This window comes from Notamacropus eugenii, chromosome 6, assembly GCF_028372415.1.
Source record: "Notamacropus eugenii isolate mMacEug1 chromosome 6, mMacEug1.pri_v2, whole genome shotgun sequence".
NCBI lineage: Eukaryota > Metazoa > Chordata > Mammalia > Diprotodontia > Macropodidae > Notamacropus > Notamacropus eugenii.
In genome coordinates, this window is record NC_092877.1 from 366,581,033 (window position 1) to 366,603,188 (window position 22,156).

General features: G+C 46.0%; 1 protein-coding gene across 2 annotated transcripts in view; it reads left to right on the forward strand.

Annotated features, from left to right (window-relative positions):
• RARRES1 (retinoic acid receptor responder 1) overlaps positions 1-22,156 on the forward strand; it is a 36,714-nt gene that overhangs the window by 1,999 nt on the left and 12,559 nt on the right. For both annotated transcript variants that reach the window (XM_072618626.1, XM_072618627.1), the window contains exon 2: positions 19,771-19,833. In XM_072618626.1, the coding sequence (XP_072474727.1) occupies positions 19,771-19,833 (63 nt within the window). The remainder of the gene's footprint in view (positions 1-19,770; positions 19,834-22,156) is intronic.

Below are 22,156 nucleotides of genomic sequence, written 5' to 3' on the forward strand. Positions count from 1 at the left end.
CTTCCCCGCCCTACCTCCACCCTATTAATTCAAGGTCTTGACACAAAGAAAACATGTTTCCACACAGTATTATCTACATTTCACCATGAAACTGTCATCGCCCTTCCTAAAAGTATCCTCTGCTTTGATCTGATAGGATTGTTTGGACGGAAGGCAAAGTTTTCTTGACTCAGGATGGCCCTGGATTTAAAGCTACAGTTTGTAATCCTGACGAATTTGTAGCTTGTCTTTATCTTGGAGTATCATGGGTGTCTCTGTTCAATGTAAGCTTCAGAATAGATACTGTTTCATTTTTTTTCTCCTAGCCCCAGTGCCTAACATACAATAAGTGTTTAATAAATGCTTGTGTATTGATTGATTAATTAGCACTAGCTGGACTCAAGATGTTGGAAGAGAAGGGAGCTTCCAAACAGTATACACTGTAGGGGCTGAGTTTTCATCCCACCCCATATATTCAATAAGACCATTCTAACTGTGTGACTATGAGCCTCTATTTCCTTATCTATAAAATGGGAATAATTGTCCTAACATGCCTTGTCGAATTGTTGCGTTGTAATGAAAAGTGCTTGGCAAACCTTAAATACTATATGTGCCAGGCACTGGCACAACTTTAAAGTGACTTGTAAATGTGAGGTGGTGTAGTGGTATTGATAGAGAACTAGTCTTGGAGTCAGAAAGACCTGGGTTCGAGTCCTGTCCCTGACATATGCTGCCTGGGTGACTCTGACGAAGCCACTACCTCTGTACATCCCCAAGAAACTCTCCTCTACTGTAAGCTGAAAATCAGGTGCTTGTCTGCTTTGACCAGAATTTCCTCAGCGGAAATTCTCTATGCAAATGGGATCCCAGGTTGAGTCCAGAAAAGAAAAATTAATCATTAAAGGGCGAAGATTACAAAGATCACAAAGTGACTTTTAAAAATTTTGCAGGTAACGCAACAAGTTTATGTTAAATATACAGCAAACAAGCCTTTCTTTCTTCTTATTGGAGCAGCTTACATCTGAATATCCTTAGAGTGGTGCAGTTCTACCAGTGGTAGCCAGGTGGTGCAAGGAGCAACTGGACTTTGATTCAGGAAGATGTAAATTCAAATGCAGCCTCAGACCCTAGCTTGATGACCTTGGGTGAGTCACTTAAATTCTGCCTGCCTCAGTTTCCTCATATATAAAATGAGGTTGATATTATCACCAGTGAGGCTAAAATGATACATTTGTAAAATGATTTGCAAATCTTAACGTGCTATTGGGATCATTATCGTTAACTGCCCTGCTACCATCTTGATAGCTGCTCTTGAAATTCAGTGTCTTCCTGTCAGAACAGGCAGCAGGCTCAGGTCCTGCTGTCACTGGACAGAGGAGACATTTTAAGGCTTCTGAAGCCCTTTGTCTATGTTTTCACATTTGCTTCTCACAAAAATCCTATAAGGTTGGTGTTGTTATAAAGCTCATTTTACAAAAAAAGAAACCAAGGCTGAAGGTAGGTAACTTGTCCAGGGTCACACAGCTAGGAAGTAGCTGAGTCAGAATTTGAACTCCAGTCTTCCTTGGTCCAAGTCTATGTATGTACAGAGGGAGTGGCTTGGTCAGAGTCACCCAGGCAGCATATGTCAGGGACAGGACTCGAACCCAGGTCTTTCTGACTCCAAGACTAGTTCTCTATCAATACCACTACACCACCTCACATTTACAAGTCACTTTAAAGTTGTGCCAGTGCCTGGCACATTGTATTTAAGGTTTGTCAAGCATTTTTCATTACAATGCCACAATTCGACAAATCATGTTAGAACAATTATTCCCATTTTATAGATAAGGAAATAGAGGCTCATAGTCACATAGTTAGAATGGTCTCATTGAATATATGGGGTGGGATGAAAACTCAGCCCCTTCAGTGTATCCTGTTTGGAAGCTCCCTTCTCTTCCAACATCTTGAGCCCAGCTAGTACTCATAACCCTTGATTCAGGGTTGATATAAGTCAGAAGCTTTGTACATTTCAAAGTACCAAGAGAATTCTGAGATATTACATCACATCATGTTATATTTGCTGTATGCCATCCTGTATATCACATCTTATATTGTATTGTCACATCGCTTCAGTCTGTCATAAGAGCCAGGATTTCATCAGATTAGACGTTCCCCCCACTGCTACAGTTCTCAGCCCCTTCATGACTCAGCAGCTGCTCTCTCAGGCTGCTGTGACCATGACTCCTTGGCCAGGTGATCAGCTTTTTCAAACTTAGCCAGGTTGGTCTTGCCATCACTGGACCCATCCTCTGAGCCTGTCTAGCTTGGTAAGACTCAAAAGAGCTTATCTACTCTTTGAGAGCCTGAGGTCAGTCATTTCCATGCCATGGGGAGACAAGGAGATAACTGGAGAAAGCTTGGTACTGCACACCCAGGAACTAACTAGAGGGAGGAAGACTATGGTGAAGGTAATTCTGCTATTCCTCTGAACATTTCCCAGGGTCCAGATTACTGATTTCATCAATGTAAGTAAGGTCCATTGTCGAAACTCTCCCTGTGGAGGTGGCCTCAGACTAACTGAGACATAAGAAAGACCTTAGCTTAAAAGTTCCAAGGTACCCCACTGCATCCAGGGCATTACCAGTCCTCCTGACCTATGTCTTGCCACTAGACTCTGATGACTCTGGAGGAGAGAGTGAGACTGGTGGCTTTGCACAGTCCTGCCTCACTAAATCCAATTCACTTAAATTCAATTCAAGACATCACCCTTCCTTTAACAACAGCTCTAAGGATGTACCTGGGCTATCTCCAGTCATCCTGATGAATATCTGGTCACGGATCCAGATGGCTCAGGAGAAGAAAGTGAGGCTAGTGACCTGCACAGCCCTCCCTCACTCAAAACGAAGTCAAGGGCAAGTCATGTCACCATTTCTCTGATGGCGTGGTCTTCTTCAAAAATGAACAACCAGCACAACAACCTAAGGCTGCAGATACTCTATCACTTCCAAGAGGAGACTTGCCTGGAGCAATACAGATGGACTGACTTGCCCAGGGTCATTCAGCCAGTTTGGGTCCCAGGCCGGACATGAACTGAGGATTCCCTGACAATGAGCATGGCCTTCTACACAATGTGCCCTGACAACTCTCTCTTTGAAAAATAAAGAAATAACACGACTTCCCGGCTCCCTCAAAGGCGCTCAAAGTGCCCCTGGAAAACTCGGTGAGGAAAATAGAATATTGTCTCTCCCCACAGAGAACTAAGTTGCTGTATCCTATCTTCAACAAGTGAAATATCAAATCACTTTCAAAGCATCTCATCTTTTTTTAACTTAAGGAAAGAAGCAGGCATGAGAAAGCCAGGGGAACTCAGTAGCCGAGCCCCTGAGCGTGGGGAAAATGCCAGCTGCTTAGACCATTCTCACTATCTTTGTAGAAGCACTTCATTTCCTTCAAAATGATCATGGATCAAAGTCCAGGAAGCCTCAGTGGTAGGAGTCTCTGATGACAGAATGCTCTCAGGGATTCAGTGAAAAGGAAACCAAGTTGCCTGACACGCCTTTCACTGTATGACCAATGATCTGCTCCTGTCTCCTTTTCCATCCTCTTGTTGTTCATTCATTCATTCATTCACTGAACATTTATCAAGGACCTACTATATTCTGGGCACTGTTTTAAGCCCTGGAAGGTTTAAGGAAGCTCAGTACTGTGGTTTTGTTGGTGCTAACCAACAAGGATTTTGAACTGGAGTGCCCAGTTGCCGTATGCTTTCCTTGTGGGTGGTGACTACCTAGATTCATGGGAGAGCAGGGGGACATTCCTTTAGAATCAACGTACTGGTGACTCTTCCCAAGAGGCACAAGAGTCAGTCGACAGGCATTTATTCAGTGCCCGCTGCGAGCTAGGCAGTGTACTAAGTGCTAGGGATGCAAAGAAAGTCCAAAGGTAGCCCCATTCTCAGGGAGCTCATCAAGAGGGGAGGAGAGATGAATAGTATGGAAGTAACCAGGCACATACAAGAGCTGTATGGGATCAGTGGGAGTTGAGGGGACTGGTGAAAAGCCTCTTCAGAAATGTGGGAATTGAGCTGAGTTTTGAAGGAAGGCAGGGAAACTGAATGGCCCTGGGGAGGAGGAATCAGGGCGTCAGGGCCCTGAGACAGAAGGTGGCAGCCTGGAGGACCAGGGCAGCTGGATCCTTGAGTGCAGGACAGGGAGGAAGGGGTCAGAAGACTGGAAAGGTAGAAAAGAGTGTACAGAGACAGGGCTTTAAATACCAACCTGAAACATTTATGTTTGATCCTAGAAGTGATAGGAAGCCTTTGGAGTTTACTCATAGTGGGGACTGCATTGTGAGGCTGATGCTTTAGGAAAACCACTTGAGGACCCAAGCAAAGAGTGGGTTGGGGTGAGGGGGAGGCTAGGCTATTTCAGTGGTTCAGGTGAATTGAGATAAGGGTGTGAACCAGGGCCCTAACTGTGGGAGTGGAGGTGGGGCATGTGTGCCAGACATTGTACAGGCAGAAACCACAAGATCTGACAATGGATTAGCTCTTTGGAGTGACACCGAATTGAGCCTGGGGGATGGCAGGATGGTGGTGTCCCCAGTAGAATACGGAAGTGTAGAACCTGGCTTACCTTTTCTAGTCTTTTCCCATCTGGAAAATAGACACAAAAACTGTTTGTGCCTCCCCACAGGGTTATGGTGAGAATCCAATGAGATGTTTTAGAAATTAGGTAAAGCATAACACATTAGATATTTTATATATGTATATATATATATGTATGTATGTATATGTATATGTATACACACACACACACGCGCACACACACACACACACACACACACACACATACATACATAAACATCTGCCTGATTTTTTCTTCCTGGAGTTGTACAGTATGATCTATCACATGTGGATGGGGTCCTGGCCTTTCGGAGTCAGAAAGACGCAGTTCAAAGAATGCCTCAGACACTAACCAGCTGGGTGACACTGGTCCTCTCTGAGCCTCAGTTTGCTCATCTGTAAAGCAAAGCCTCGGAGGAGGAGCATGTGAACACTACGAATGCCCTTCCACATCTAAAGTCTTAAGTAACCTGGTTGTTGAATTTTTCTGGAAACACTAGCGGCTCCTAGTGGGCAAAAGTCACAATAGGTCTGTAGGATCCTAGATTCAGGGATTTCAGAGATATCGAAAGATCAGAGAGGTGCCCACAGTCACACTGTAACAGAGGGAAAATCTGAACCCAGATCCAAGGCCAGAGACCTTTCTGCTATACCAGGATGCTCCTTTTTTAAATCCATACTTCTTAAGGAGTAGGCAAAGTCTGGCTAATGTGGATGTGACCTTCTTAATGATGTTGGGATAGACTAAAAAAAAATATGTGTGTGTATATACATATATGTGTATGTTTGTGTGCATATGTGCATGTGTGTAGGTACATCTATATGCAAAGAAATGGTCATTCACACTAAGTGCCTGGCACATAGTAGGTGTTTACAAAATGCTTAATGGGCAGCTAGGTGGCAAAGTGGTTAGAGGGACGGGCCTGGAGTAGAAGACTCATTTTCCTGAGTTCAAATCCTCCCTCAGATACTTACTAGCTGTGAGACCCTGGGCAAGTCACTTAACCCTGCTTGCCTCAGTTTCCTCATCTGTAAAATGAGCTGGAGGGGAAAATGGCAAACTATTCTAGTGTCTCTGCCAAGAAAACCCCAAATGGAGTCATGAAGAGTCGGATACAACTGAAAATGACTGAACACAGCTAAAACTCATTTCAATAAATATGTATCGATAAGTTCACAGCTCTATGCTTGCTGTTCAGGATAGAAAGCTGAAAAAAACAGAATGGCCCATCTCTCACAGAGGTTACAATTTAATGGAAGTACTAATACATGTACCCAAATAACTAGAAATTGATCTTATGAAAAAATGATACCTCATGGAGAAGGAAATGGCAAACCCCTCCAGCAGCTCTACCAAGGAAACCCCAGATGGGGTCACAGAGTCGGACACAACTGAAAATGGCTAAACAACAACAAGCAAAAAATGTTTATTGACCAACCAGAAAAGTCAGCACACACACACAGAGACACAGACACGCACACACAGACACGCACACACAGATGCACACACAGACACATACACAGACACACACAGAGACACAGACACGCACACACAGACACATACACAGACACACACAGAGACACAGACACGCACACACAGATGCACACACAGACACACACAGACACATACACAGACACACAGAGACACAGACATGCACACACAGATGCACACACAGACACACACAGACACATACACAGACACACACAGAGACACAAACATGCACACACAGACACACACACAGACACAGACACACACACACAGACACACACAGACACGCACACACAGAGACACACACACACACACCATCCCAAAAGCAAGGGTTACCTGATACTCTGTCATGAATGTCACTGCTTCCCTGTCTTCTGCATAAATGCAAATAATTCCAAACAATTGTGAAAAAGAAAGAAAACGAAAGCAGTCTAAGTTGCCTGGCAGGGATGACTCTGTGCTCCCTCCCTCTACCCAACCCTTCCTCCCTGTGACAGCACATCAAAAAAAAAACGGCTCCCCCAACCAATATTTTGTCTTTGATGATGATAATGATGGATACTTATAGAATGCTTCCACGTGTTTTATGTCCCTTGTCTCCTTTACATCTCACAACAACCCTACGAGGTAGAGATTCTAGCCCCATTTTACCAAATGGCGAAACTGAGGCTCTGAGAACTTCAATGATTCCCCCATTAAATGATCTTTATCTCGCAACCTGAAAGTGCAAAGGCTTCAATTTGGGGCTTCCTGATGCCAGGTCCAGCTATCTAGTCAAATCATAGGGGAGAGGATTTAAAAGTGCAAAGAGGTCATCCCCCTCATTTTACAGATGAGGAAACTGAGGCCCATTGATGACATGCCCTGCCCAGAGTCAGACCAGTAATGAGGAGCAGAGCTGAAACTGAAATCTGGCATTTGCTCCATTTCACCAAGGAGAGCTCCAGGAGAGGGACAACCTTCAAGCAACCTCGGCTTCTTTAGTCCATTCTTTTAACCAACTAAACTAGCCAGACGCACGTGGACTAACAAGAAACAGCTGTAGGAAGTGGACTTTACAGTTCAGTCTTTCTAGAACAGAAAACATTAGACGTTGTGAGGAAATGCACACCCTATTCCTCAACAAAGCAACATGACATCGAAGGATGGCAAACATTTGTAGCTCCGGGGACCATTTCGGGGCCATTAAAAGGTTCATTCAGGCCCTGAATTTAGAGGCAGTTGTGGGCCCAGCTGCTTTATTTATCTGATCAGGGCTCTGTTAGGGCAGTTAGCTAGTTTTAAAAGACTGTGATGTTCATCTCGAACTGACCCACTCTCTTAGTCTTGTCTCCTCTGTATGCTCTGTCTCTCTCCGGCAGTAGTCTCCCTAACCCCAATATAGCCCCCTGTTTAGAATGTGGGGTCAATTATCCAGTCTTGAGATTCAACTGTTGAAGCCTTGGGATTCCGATGTCTTTGCTACATCACCTCCTATGACTCTGGACAAGAACCATGACAGGTATGGCCTTGAGATCGTGCCGGAGACCAGAACTTCCCTATGCAGGGCAGTCTGCCCCGATGGCTGATCTCTTTTCCTGGCTTCCCTGTGTGTGCCAGCCACCCACAAAGAAGGATTCATCCCCAGGGTTTTCTCAAGGATATATTCAGACGCGGATGATCTTAATAAGAACCATAAGTCATTCTAGGCAATTGACAAAAACTTGTTGAGATGGTAGAAGCTCTTTTTCATGACATTTTGAAGTAAAATGTCATCTCGACTCCCCTGCTGTCTGGCATTTCTCAATTCTTCTCCTCTATTTTTTGAGCCAGGATCCTAGCCCCGAGTGGGTAGTGGAAAGTCACAGAGTGATAAATACTAGTATAATTTCTTCTCCAAAGCTCCTTCTTTACCAAGCAGGGACCTTGTCAGATGTTTCTTTTCTCCCCTGAAAACCTCAAAAAACAGAATAGAGGAAGCACCCAATGGACACTTGTTAATTGAGTTTTCCCCAATATTTGTTTATCAGCTCTTGAACAAAGGCATAGCTGGTAAGCTTTGTGTTCGTCCTTCCTTGCCGAAGAAGACCAACCAGGCCATCAGAGAAATGACATGACTTGCACTTGACTTTGTTTTGAGTGAGGGAGGGCTGTGCAGGTCACCAGCTTCACTTCTCCTCCAGAGCCATCTGAATCCAGTGACCCGATATTCATCAGGATGACTGGAGATGACCCAGGATGCACTGGGAGACCTTGGGCCCTTTAGGCCAAGGTCTATGTAGGTACTCACTTAAGGTGAGGTAACACCCATTTGTTGAATAGGCCTGTTAAGAAGTAGCCAGGGCATGGCCCCTTTAATGAGGTCAAGAAAAACAAAGACGTCAGGCTGGGTGGGAAGCAGCAACAGTTACTACCGATAATCACTGTAAAGATAGGGGGGTCCACGAGCCCTTGGCAGGGGCCCATTGGAGTCCCAGTTTCAGAGTGTAGTAGATTTAAGGTTTTAGGGAAGGACAGGGGACAGGATAGGGACAGCACAGGGAGAGGAGAAGGGGAGGGGAGTGGAGAGGAGGAGAGGCAAGTCAAGTCATCATTTCTCTGGTGGCATGGTCTTCTGCAACGAAGGATGAACACGATCCTGTGAGTAGATGCAGCTGGCTGAATGCTAGCTGGGTACTTCACCTCCTCCTCTCCTTTCCTCAGCTGATAAGTTTATCACAAGTGTGGATGACAGGAAGTCAGAAGAGAGCGTGATCATATCAGGCAACTGAGTCAGAATCCAAAGATGTCTTGGCAGACTGGAATGATGGGTCAAGGGCTAGACTTGGGAGTGAAAAGAAAACTGGGTTCAAGTCTGGCATTTAATGCTTAATAACCAAGTGACCTTGGGAAATCATATCATTCTTTGGAGCCTTTGTATTTTCATCCTTAGATTGGGCATAATAATTCCTTCTGTGCTCTCCTCACAGAGCTGATGTAAAGATGAAATGAAACAAAATCTTAAAGCATTAGATCAAAGGGAGGGAATCAAAGGGATTAAACACCTACTGTGTGCTGATACTAAGCTAAGCACTGGGGATACAGCGTCAAGCAAGCAAGACAGCTCTTGCCCTCAAGACACATATTCTAATAGGGCAGAAGGGTGAAGGCAAGAGAGGAGGTGACCCCGTAAGTGACATGGTGCCTGCTTGTAAGCAACATGAGGCAAAGGGACCCCTATCAGAGACCAGGATGGTTCCAAGGATAGAGTCCAAGGTTCCTATGCAGAACAGGTAAGTGGACACAGCCAGGAGGTGATTGTTGGCTGTTACATCCATATATGTACATATAAACTACATAAACCCATGTAATACAGAGACATGCAGACATATATAAGCTGCCTATCTTGGTCCTAGCAGCCATGCCACCACAGTCTGGTTCCAGCCTCCTCTCACATCACACTACTTCACCTCCTCTAGTTTCTGCTCTTTTCCCAATATGTCATTGTGCTGCTGTCCATGCAGGCATCCTGCTTCTGAAATGAACCGCTTTCCATCCCGTCAGGGTCCCAGTGGGGTGCCACCTCCCCTGTACAGCCAGGTGACAATGCTATGTTCCTTAGTCATCATTAAGATATGAGGTTGGAACCATCTTCTTGGCTCCAATCTGGCACTAAATGCCATATGTCATGAACTCCTTATCAGGGAAAGGTTCCACTCAGTATTTTCCCCTAAAATATTTAGGGAAAGAATCTCTCTCGTGGGACCTAGAGTTGGTTGTATTTCATCCACTAAAATCTGCCCTCTTAATAATGTGTGAATACATGTTCAGAGCCTCAGTTTCTTCCTCTTACTGTGGCATCAGCTTTGTGAGCCCAGATGTGGAGGAGGGCTTCCAGTCGATGCTATCCCAGAGTTACCCACTAGGTGATGTCTTTGACCTTGAATTCCTTGAATTTACTGGTTTTTGAAGGCTTCTGGTACTTGAACATGCTATCCAAGAGTGACGTGGGGGTCATGGGTGTGGCATTTGGTATACATTATCAGACTTGGTTGATATGTTGGTTGGTTTTATTGACCTGCTTTTTTTTCTTTTTTCCGTGTGTGTGTGTGTGTGTGTGTGTGTGTGTGTGTGTGTGTGTGTGTGTATGAGAAAGACAGAGAGAGAGAAGGATGGATGGATGGATGGGTAGAGGAGAGGGGAAGGATATACTCAGAAATGAGATGATGTGAAAATAAAAGATCATTTTTTAAAAACTATTCACAATAAAGGTTTATTTACTGAGTGAATAAATTGTAGCTGGAATGGAAATACGGATGTGGAGACAGTAGAATGGCTATGCCCAAGTCTCAAGCTTGCTAGCCAAGCTCGTTCTGACTAGCCACCAGTTTCTGGGAGAACCCAAATATTTCCATCCCCTTTTCTGTGATCGTAGTGTGGAGGTGACCCAAGTCCCTCAAGGAGACAGCAGTAGAGTGCCAGCTCCAGCTGGTTAGACCAAGGTGAATAATAACTCCTAACAGCTGGCATTTCTAGAGCTTTAGGTTTCACAGGTCTTCAATAGGAGTAGGTCTTTAAGGTTTACAAAGCACTTTACTTATGTTATCTCATTAGACCCTCACAACAACCCCTATTATCTCTGTTCCACAGATGAGAGAGAGGTTAAGTAATGTACCCAGGATCCCATAGCTCCTAAATGTCTGTGGCAGGATTTGGATCTCCTGACTCTCATGCTGATTCACTATGCCTCCTAAAGGAATGGCTTTGAGTACTGCCTATTGACTGACTTTATTTTCTTAAGAAAGTGTAGAGTTCCCCAGCCCCAGAAGGTCAATTCTTAGGCAGTCATTGGTTTTGGTCCCAATATCCTAAACAGTCACTAATTTAGGAAGGAAGTGCCATCGGTATCAGGTGAGGGGGCACACTGAGCAGTGGGGTCACACGTCTGCTGAATGACTGAAAAGGTCTGTCACCTACACCCCGAATCAACTAGAAATGTTATAGTGGGGAAGTCTCCACTTCCATTCAGAATCACACGTGAGAAAAGATCCTGGAGGTCAGCCAGTCTAGCCTGTATGTATGTGTGTATGTGTGTATTCATACATATGTCTGTACGTACATATATGTATAAGATGTTTTGTTGTTGTTCAGTTGTTTCAGTCATGTCCAATCTTCATGACTCCATTTTGGGCTTCTCAGCAAAAGTACTGGAGTGTTGGGGCAGCTAGGTGGTGCAGTGTCAGACGCTTGACACTTGTTAGCTATGTAACCCTGGGCAAGTCACGTGACCCTGATTGCCTCGGGAAAAAAATGGTATTAGGGTGGTTTGCCATTTCCTTCTCCAGCTCTTTTTACAGATAAGGAAACTGAGGCAAACAAGGTTCAGTGACTTCCCCAGGGTCACACAGTTAGTTAGTGTCTAAGGCCACATTTGAACTCAGGTCTTCCTGACTCCAGGTCTGATGCTGTATTCACTGCACCACCTAGCTACCCCATGTATTATATAGTGTGTGTGCATGTGTGTGTACATGCGTATATGTGTGTGTGTTATGTATGTAGTAGGATATGTAATTATATAATGTATAGGAGAATTCTACTTATCCTATATACATATAGTAGAATTATACATTATACAGTACACACATAGTCGTGTGTATGCATGCACATATACACATACATACATGTATGTATACGTGTGTGTGTGTATATACATATAAAATGTATATACTGCCTTCCTGATAGGTTGCCAGTCAGCCACCACCTAAAGGCCCCCAGTGATGGGAATCCACCATCCTTCACTCTTGCCCCAGCATGTTAAGAAGTTTTACCCTCCTCTACTGAGCTGAAATCTATCTCTATGTACCTTCTTAATTACAGAACTTTGAGCTAGGAGTGACCATAGAGAATGCAGAGTCCAATTCTACATCAAGGGAAACTGAGGTCTAGCAAAGAAAGGCAAAAGCAAAGCCAAGATTCCCACCATGCGTGGTTGGGTGAGTTAGTTAATTCATTGTGTCTTCCATCATACCGTATCACTTGATGCTCCTAGTTCTACTTCTGAGGCCAAGGAGAATAAGATCATGGCCCCATAACATCTGAAGACAGCCGTTGGATCCAGCCTCTACGTCCAGCCTTGCTGTTTGGTTTGGTTTTGGCGGTCAGGAATGATTTGCTGGACAAGTAGAGCCTGGCGCTCAAGGCAATGTTTATACTCAGTAGCTGCCACCCAGAGAAAAGAGCTGCTGGGTTGACAGTGAGGCTTTACAGATGTTCAGGTTCAACCCTTGTGCTTGAAATAAGTAAAAGGAGAGTCAGAGATTTAGTTAAGTGCATATACTGAAACTTCTGCTATGAAAGTTGGGCAGATTCCATAGTCAGGCTTAATTTTTATTATATCAGCTCTCATTGTGTTGGAGAAAAGGAAATTAGAAGCAAAACAAAGGAGTACAGGACAAAGTGGCCAAATTGCAGAAGCTGTTGGGCCCAGAATGTGACAGATGCTTGTCCTGCAGTAACTCTCTGCCCTGGGCATGCCACTGTTCGGGCTGGGTGCCACAAAATTTAGGAAAGATATGGAGAAACTTACCTGTTCTTTGCATCAGCACTTTTCAGACTTTTTGGTCTCAAGACTCTTTTACAACTAAAAATTGTTGAGGACTCCCCACAAAATTATATGGATTATATCTATCTATATTTATCATATTAGAAATTAAAACATTAATGTTAATGAAAAATAGTTTGACCTCATGGATCCCCTGAAAAGGTATCAGGCATCCTCAAATCGAACTTTGGGAATGACTTCTTTAGATCATCTCAAACCCAATTCCTCCAAATGGGTCTATAAAACCAACCTTAGAAAAAGATGACTCTCCTTTAATCAGAAGAGAAAAGTATCTGTGATTTTTAAACACAAAGGTTAGAAGAAACAGTCAGAGACAGAAAGCCATTTTTTTATGTGAATTTTTAACTCTGGTAGAGCTTGTTCTAAAATCATATTAAAGAAATCCATCCTTAGCAACCAAGGGGAGGTGGGATGGGGTCCAAGGATAAGCAGTGTTTTCCTTTGGAGCATGAGAGTGTCCTTTCAACAGATCAGCTTCAGGCAGCATCATCTGTCTGGAGATGAGAATACACAAGGCTGCATGATTTGAGTGGTCTCCTCCCACAGAAGACAGAGGGTCCTTTGGCGATAGGGTCCTTGAGCTAATCATGTTCTTTTACTGATTTCGATGCTGATGATGGGTGGTTTTCATTGTTCTGAATGATTAACAGGTAAATGAATTTTTAAAATGTCCACTTTTGAAATCAGTCTATATTATACTCAAAATATCCACATTCTTCCCTCTTTATCAAGTTCCTCAGGTTGCATGGATGTCCCCTGTCCCTGGCTCATTCCAGTCTACTTCCTTATTTTTCCTTGTGTACCCCATGGTACAAAATATTCTACACAGGGATGAAAGACACATCTACTCCATCCATTGATCTGGGATAGGGTTGAGAGTGAGGATAGGACTCCTTAACCCTTCCATAGTTCTCCCTTTCAAACTCAGATTATTTCCACATCTGTAAATGGAACGGGTCAGACTCTAATATCCAATCATGATTCACAAGCCTCATCAAACCTCCCTGCATAGTACACCTCATGCCCATCCAATTTTGTAGCCACTGGCCTATTTCCAGCCCCTGTTGCCTTCCACTTATTGGACGATTGCATAACAGCTTTCTGATTGGACTCCCAGCTTCTCTGTCTCCCTCTCCTCCAATCTGATCAATAATCATTTATTAAATGCTATCTGTTTGCCAGGCATTGATCCTCAAAACACAGTGGAGGTGGACACTGATTCTTTATTACTCCTTGCTCACACTCTCCCTGTTTTAGCCCAACCTGATGACTTAATGTTGCCCATAAACAATAGTTCATCTCCTGTTCCTTTTGCCCTGGCTGTCCCTCATGCCTGGAATTTGCTCCCTCCTTTTTCTACCTCTTGGAACTTCTCGCTCCCTTTAATGTTCAGCTTAAGGACCCTCCCACTCCCAATGGCCGCTCTAGCCCCCCCAGTCGTTAGGGGTCCCCCTTAGCTCTGTCCGTCAATATTTCGTACTCCCTTTGTATTCATGTAGAGTTTGCCTCTGCGTGCATCTGGTTTCTGTGGATGGACTGTAACAGCTCCCTGAGGGCTGAGACTCTAATGGGGTTTTGCATCTCTAGAACTAGAACAGTGCCTGGCATATAACATAGGTGGTTAATCAATGCTTACTAAACTGAACATAGTAGACACTGAATATTCGATATTAATAAGATATAGGCTCCCAGAGGACATTTCATTCTATCCCCTCCCAAGATTCTAAAGCAGTCACCTTTGGCAAATTGAACCAAGAAGGCACATTATGGTGCCAGAAAGATTCCCCTGTGTAGCTGAGGACTGCCTGATAGGATCAGATCAGGTAGGGAACATAGTAAGTGGCTAGGTGGTGCCACAGTTCACAGAGTCAGGAAGAGTCATTTTCCTGAGTTCAAATCTGGCTTCACACACTGACTGGCTGTGTAACCCTATGGAAGTCACTTAACCTGTTTGTCTCAGTTTCCTCATCTGTGAAATGAGCTGGAGAAGGAAATGGCAAACCACTCTAGTTAGTATCTTTGCCATAAAAGCCCCAAATGGGGACCTGAAGAGTCTAACATGACTGAACAACAATAAAAGGGCCCATGGAGCTTTGATACTGGGCAAGTCAATTCACCTCAATTTTCTCCTTTGTAAAATGGGGTGAGATGTGTGGACTAGACAATGGGATAGTTCCTCTCAGCTCAGCCAGTGGGTGGTAAGAGGACTCTAAAACCACTCATTGAAGAAGACTTGATGAAGGTAGGAGGGATGCCATTGGGTGACTTCTGATCAGGCAACTTTCTGTCCAATTAAAAGCAAATTCTATAAATATCACCTCCTCCCTCCTTCCTGCAGGCTGGAAAGCTCCAGGATCCCTTCCTTTGTTTGACTTTTTCTTTACAAAAAAGAGCCTGGTGATGGAAAATATGACCAATAACATTCTCTGCTTCTGGCTATTGACAAAGCCTGATGATAATAAAAATTAGGAGAGAAGGATGTCAAGAATCCTCATCTGTCTCCCAGATGAGAAAACTGGGCAGCAGGAGGGAGGGGGAGGGGGAAGTAGAATAAAACTGGGATGAAAGGAAAGAACACACCGATGCTTTGTACGGCTCGCAAACACAATTCAACAAGTACTGCTTAAGTGCTTACAGTGTGTTGGGCGCTTCCCTCGGTGCTGAGAATTGGATTGTAAGCTCCTCCAGGGCAGAGACTGTCTTTTGTCTCTTTTTGTATCTCCAGTACTCAGCACAGTGCCTAGCACATAGTAGGCACCTAATAAATGCTTATTGACCGATTGCTGATAATGTCAACATAAAAATGAAACAATCCCTGCTCTCAAAAAGCTTACATGCTGTTAAAGGGGTAATATACAAAAATAAGCAAAAATAAGTCTATACAAATTAAAGGGGGGTGGCATTAAATGGGGAGGAAGAGGGATCAGGAGGGGTCTGGCACAGCAAGAAGCACCTGCACTGACCCTTGAAGGCAGCTAGGGATTCCAGGAAGCAGAGGTGAAGAAGGGGAGGCATCCTGGGCATGGGGGACAACGAAGAGAGAGACACACAGAACTGGCAGGTAGAAGCTCAGGTACCACAGGCTTCTTAACTTGGGGTCCATGCACTTAGGAGCTTGAGATAGATGGAAATACACATATACATATATGCATACCCATACATATATATGTATATACATGGAATTGCTTCAATGTAATTATTTTCCTCTGTAATCCTACATGTTATTTTTACACATTTCAAAGCATCTGAGTCCATAGATGTCACCAGACTGACTACTCAGGGGATCTGGTCACAAAAGGGCTAAGAATTCCTTCTGTGGGAGTGGGGCAGGGGACAAGGGGAGGGGGTGCTTCTTTCTCACAGTTGTGCTTCTGACACTTCCTGACTCTGTGATCTCGGACATGTTGCTTAGCCTTGCCTCAGTTTCCCCATCTGTAAAAGAAGGGGTTGGGCTGGATGGCCGCTGAGGTCCCTTTGAGCTGTATGTCAGTGGTCCAAAGAGTGCAATGCCACTCTGGTCTTTGTTCACCTCTGCCCACACCCCATAATCGGGCCCCTTCAGTCTTGCCATTGGTGGGTTCAGAGTTCACAGATGAGACTTCCACTGAATTGCCTCCTCTGCCATAAGTCATTTCTGGGTTGCTTGTACCGCAGGGAATTGGGGCTCCCAAATTTTGGGAGCCTGGCTTTGGAGCCAGGGTGGCTGAGGCTTCCAACCTGGGTAGAAAGCTTAGGGCCAAGCTAAACAAAGAATACGTGGTGCTAACTACTGAGCTAAATGGCAATTCCACAAGGGCTGGGGTGACAACTGAGGCAGGAGAACAGGGGCGCAAGATGAATGACACCCAGTGTTGTGACGATTCTCCAAAGATTGTCTCCTTTATGAGAAGAGAAAATGAGTCTAGCCCTGCTGCAGCCTCATCCTAACTGTGACACCCTGGGCCAATCACTGCTCCTCTCTGGGCTCTAACCAGGGCCCCTAATCCCTGCAGAAGCTCCCACAGCATTGGACTTTGTTTGAACATGTGATCTTATCTCTGTTCTATGGCACTTCTATTTACAGTGTTAAACCTTTCCCAATTACATTTTAAGCTGGCTTGTACTCCCTGGGGACCCAGAGTCATCTTCATGTCATGATGAGGCATCACCATCACCACCATCGCCATCATTGTCACCATCACCATCTAAGCACAAATTCTTACTACATTCTACCCCACAAGTGATCTCCCAAGAGACCCCAATAGGACAGAGACTTCCTGGGAGCCATTTTGGCTGTGCACCGAGTCCCCTATAAAGGGCCACACCATCCTGAGGGATCTTAGAGGACATCAGCTACGAACTTCCTCATTTTTCAGGAGAGGTTAAGTGATTTGCCCAGGGTCACAAAGCAAGTCAGAGGTGGGATTCGAACCCAGGTCTTCTCGACTCCAGGCCTGGTACCCAGTACCCACTGCCCCACAGTCTTTCTGGAATACTGTAAATGGTTAATAAACGTTTGTTCAATTGAACTGAACTACCTCCCAATAAAAAGTCACTATTTCCCAATTCATTTTGAGATGCTGGTGCTGAAGATGATTACAGACCCAATGTTCTGCCCTTACTGAAACGCTGACAGCTGATTATCAGTGTAGTCATTGTCTCTTTTACTTGGCATAGAGGCTAGGCCTCATCTCAAAGGCAAGAAGGCCTGGGGTCAAGTCTTGCCTCTGACTTAGGCTGGCTGGGAGACACTGGACCTCTCTCAGCTTTAAACCATTCTCTAAGACTGTAGGAAGGTCCCACCCTGGATTGTAGAGAGAGTTTCCTCCATGAGAATTCCCTATCCCAAAGAAGTCCCCAGCCCAGTGTGGACCCCAATGTAAACATTACTAGCCTGTACAGCCTCTTGAGGACAGACTCTGGCTATCTCTGTATCCTGAGGCCTCGAACAGTTTGACCTACACTTATTAAGGAGCATTTGGTAAAGGCTTGTTAGAAAGCCTGCGCACCACTCTCTCCTAGGGGATTCTAAAAAGGAAGGAAAGACCCGCAGTGAACGTACCTCGTCCTCCCCTCTTGGAGATTTCAGAGTCCAGATGGAAGAAAAGATACCCATTTCCTATCTCCCATTCTCTGAACAGTGTGACTGCCCAGTGCTTATCTCGAAAGAGTTTAGTCAAACAATGATAGGAACCAGTGAGTCATCGGAGGAAGAAGGAAAGGGGGGCCCTCTGGGGGAGATGAAAGACTCTCATCTCAGATAACAAACCAGAGCCTTGAAAAGAACATCCCTAACAAAAGCAAATCAAATCAGCCAATAAAACAACCATATAGAGATGGCCTGCCTGTGTGACTCAGCTCCTGTCCCTCCTCAGTAACACAGATGGCTGCCTGGGGGTTTGGTATATGCGCCAACCATCTGCACACCCAGATGTGCCTAGCTCTGTGCAGGGGCGTGGCCCTAAAAAGCCAGGTGTAAATCAGTGAGCGACTACAATGAACAATTTTAAACGTAGGGAGTTTTCTCTTGAAAGAATTCTACTGTGGATTATAGAGAGTGGGTCATTTTGTGTAACAAGAGAAAGCATCCTTGTACTACCTGTTGACATCCCACTGTTTTTCAGTCATGTCTGACTCTTTGTAATCCTAGTGGTTTGCCATTTCTTTCTCCAACTTCTTTGACGGATGGGGAAACTGAGACAAGCAAGGTGAAGTGGCTCACCCAGGGTCACACAGCTACTAGGTGTCTGAGGCTAGATTTGAACTTGGGTCTTCTAGACTCCATGCCTGGTGTTCTATCTGCTGCACCCCCTAGCTAGCCCTTGTACTACCTATGTCAAGTGTTGGTAGAATGGGAGCTCCTTGAGGTCAGGAGTGATCTTTATGTCCCTCGCTGGTGCTAGCACAGGGCTGAGCACACAGCAGGCATTGGTGAATGTTTGGCTAAGCATCAAATGGTGATGAGAAAGGTCTTTGGAAGCAAGAGCTACTGTCAAACCGGCCCCTCTGCTACTCCTGACACGCAGTATGCCATCTGCTATCTCTTGACCTTTGCCTTGGCTGTGACCAATGTCAGGAATGCATCGCCTCCTTTTCTTGACTTCTTAGAATTCCTAGTTTTTGGCAAAGCTCAGCTCAGCTCCTATGAGGCCCTTCCTAATGTCCCCAGCTGCCACTGCCTTCAACCCTGCACCCCCACCTCCAGTTATATTGTGTTTAAGTTTCATGGTTTGTACTTCTGTACTCAGTGGGTGGAACGTAGTAGGTGTTTAATCAATGTTTGCTGATTGATTGGCTGATCCACCTGCTCTTACAAAGAACTGAAAACAGGCAGGTCCCATCTCCAGTGACCTCCTTCTCCCCTGCATCATTACCTTTAACAAGGGATTGGGCTTTATTGCCTGGCCCCAACCCCTGTCTCCCCCAGACTTACAGCTTCCTGGTAGCTGGGGGCTGGCCTTCTGATGGAGTCTGTCCACACCTGGCCGAGCTGCCTGCTGATGCCCTGGTGGCAGGACCTGGCACTCTGCTTTCTGCGGGAATCCCCTACAATAGCCCCTGGTCACTTCCCTGGCTCCAGGCCTCTGAGGAAGCGTTTGTGGTGTCACTATTGTCAATCAATTAACCAAGCACTCAGCAAACATTTATTAAGCATCTCCTACATGCTAATTTGTAAGCAGTTTAAACCAGGGAGACAAGTAAATGTCTAAATAAACGTCGTTGTTCAGTCACTGGTAGTTGTGACCCTATTTGGGGTTTTCTTGGCAAAGACAGTAAAGTGGTTTGCCATTGCTTTCTCTAGCTCATTTTACAGATGAAGAGACTGAGGCAAACAGGGTTCAGTGACTTATCCAGGGTCACACAGCCTGTAAGTATTTGAGGTCAGATTTGCACTCAGGGCTTCCGGACTCCAGGCCCAAAGCTCTACCCGCTGCACCACCTAGAAGGCTGTCTAAATAAATACTACAGAACTATGAAATAAGTGAACATGTTCAAAGCAGTTCAGGACGGAGGGTGCTAAGATAATGTCTGAGCGCTCATGAGCACCTCTGGGAGGGCAGGCCTTCCACGTCTGGCTTTCATCCAAAAGTTCCTGGGCTGGACTGACTGGGCTAACCTTCCATTTCTCTGTTCCAGGTCAACGCAAAGAAAGGACAAAAATTTGACCTGGAGTTCACTGTAGAAAGCTACAAGCCAGAGGTACGTTGGTTTCCCACGGTTGGTGGCACTGAGGAGGAGACCGTCTCTGAAAACAGGAAAGCGAAAGGGGTGTGTGTGTGTGTGTGTGTGTGTGTGTGTGTGTGTGTGTGTGTGTGTGTGTGTGTGTGTGTGTGTGTCAAATGTCTTTGTGTGTACGTGAGAGGCGCCTGCCTCAGGGACAGGAGGACATAGGTTCTACTGCTAAGCGTATCACTTAAGTGTGTGACCTCTCAGGAAACTCAGTCAGGGGAGGCACACAGGCAGTGCCAGAACTCAGATTCAAACTCAGGTCCTCCAGCCTCCTGCTTTCCACTCCCTCCCATCATCAGGAAACAGCCTTTTCTTTGGGGCATCTTCTTTTCTATTCCATGGAGCACATTTGGGGGAGGGAATAAGGGAGGGAAGAGTGGTGTAGCAGGCAGCGTACTAGATCTGGACTCACAAGACCCAGGCTCCAGTCCCTCCCAGACACTTATTAACTCTGTGGGGCTGAGTCAGCCATTTATCCTCAAGGAGGACAAACCAGCAGCCCTCAAAGACTCTGTGATCCTATGACCTCTAAGGTCTGTCCCATCTCTGCATTCATATTTCCCATAAAAAGGGGCCAGAACTCCCTGAGAAGAGCCCCATCCATGAACTGTATTGGCTTCACACCAGGGCGAGCTGCAGGTGACCAACGCAGCAGCCCAGAGGCTCCCCTGCCATCTTCCTTCCCCTTGGTGCTCTCTGGGCTGAACCTGACCTTCATGGTCACCCTGCAGGGCTCTGCCCATGGTCTCTCACTCACCCAGGAGAGGAGGCAGACCCCAGCAGGCCCTTGTTGGGATTCCTGCTCTGCCAGAGTCAAACGGGCAGCTCCCAAGGCAACGTGAGTGGCATCCTAAGAATAGGGCTTTGTTCATGTTTGACGACTTGTTGTTTGCACCAGAAACCTGCCAAATGGCTGATTCAAACAGGCAAAACCCAAGAAAGAGCCTTCCCGGATCAGGCCGTGGATGGGAGCTAGGAGGCGGGCAGAGTGCAGGCACCAGGAACACCCCAGGTTGACGTCTGACCTACCTGATGATGGTCCAAAAAATGGGCCTCCTCGGGTCCAGGGACAAGGTATGGTCCTGAAGTGTGAGGCAGGGCTCAGGCAAGGCTGTGGTGTGGCACTGTTCTCAGGGCCCTGCTCAGCTAAGCAGAGGAGCTTCAGAATCCTGTTTAGATTCCCATGAACTCTCTCTCACTGGCCTCTGCTTCCCCTGCAGCAGGAGGGATTGGGAACCCAAACATTCAGCCAGAGCTGTGGAGACTGAGGCCCAAGGAACCTTAGAAGCTGAGTCCGGCCCCCTCACTTTACTTGACAAAGAAGGGTGTTAAGTGCCTCCCCCCAGCTCACACAGGTAGTGAGCATCCCAGGTCAGCTTTCTTGAAACCAGGCCTTCTCCCTGCAGCCACGTCCACCATTCTGCCCACTAAACTGTGCCAGCTCCACTTTGGCTGTGTGACCCTGGGCATGTAACAAGTTCTCTGTTCAACAGGCAACTGGCAAAGTAGCTGAACTGGAGGTAGATCTGCTCTGGGAGAAGCATTTTCTTTGTTAGAAGTTCCTGGCACTGATGAGAGCTCTCTGTCTCCTCCCCCCACCCTTCCCTCCGTCCCCTTCTCTCTCTCTCTTTCTCCCCCCTTTCCCCCTTCCTTCCATCCTCCCTCTCTTTCTCTCTCCCTCCCTCCCCCCTCCCTTCCCCCTCTCTCTCTCCCTCTTTCTCTCTCTCTCTGTCTCTCTCTCCCTCTCTCTCTCTCCCTCCCTCCCTCACTCCCCCATCCCTTTTCCTCTCTCCTCCCGTCCTCTCTCTACCTCTTCCCCTTCCCCTCCCTCCCTTCTCTCTCTTTCCCCTCTTCCCTCCCACAATCTCCCTCCCTCTCCCCACACCAAATCTACTGCTGCTTTCCTCCCTTCAGATGAACTCTCAGAATCTGTTGAGAGTTTCTTAATATGTTGAGAATGGTTCATTCCGGATGATTCCCAGGAGAAGTTAGAAGAGATCGTGGAGACCAAGGGAGAGGAAGGCGGGACAGAGCTCCCCCTGGCTTCTTCCTCCTTCCTCCATTAGTGTAAATGTGGGGAAAGGCTCTCCTTCTGGGATGTTGCCACAGAGTTCCAAGCATAAACTCAGTCACCAGGGGGGTTTCTGATGTGAATGTGAAGCCTCCACTGGCCCAGGGGCAGAAAATTCCCTCCCAAGGACCCTGGCTTAGCAGAGATCTCGTTTCCCTGGGAGGGCCCAGCTTGAGTTTCAGAAGCATCAAGGGACAGGAGAGGAATGGGAGGGAGGACAGT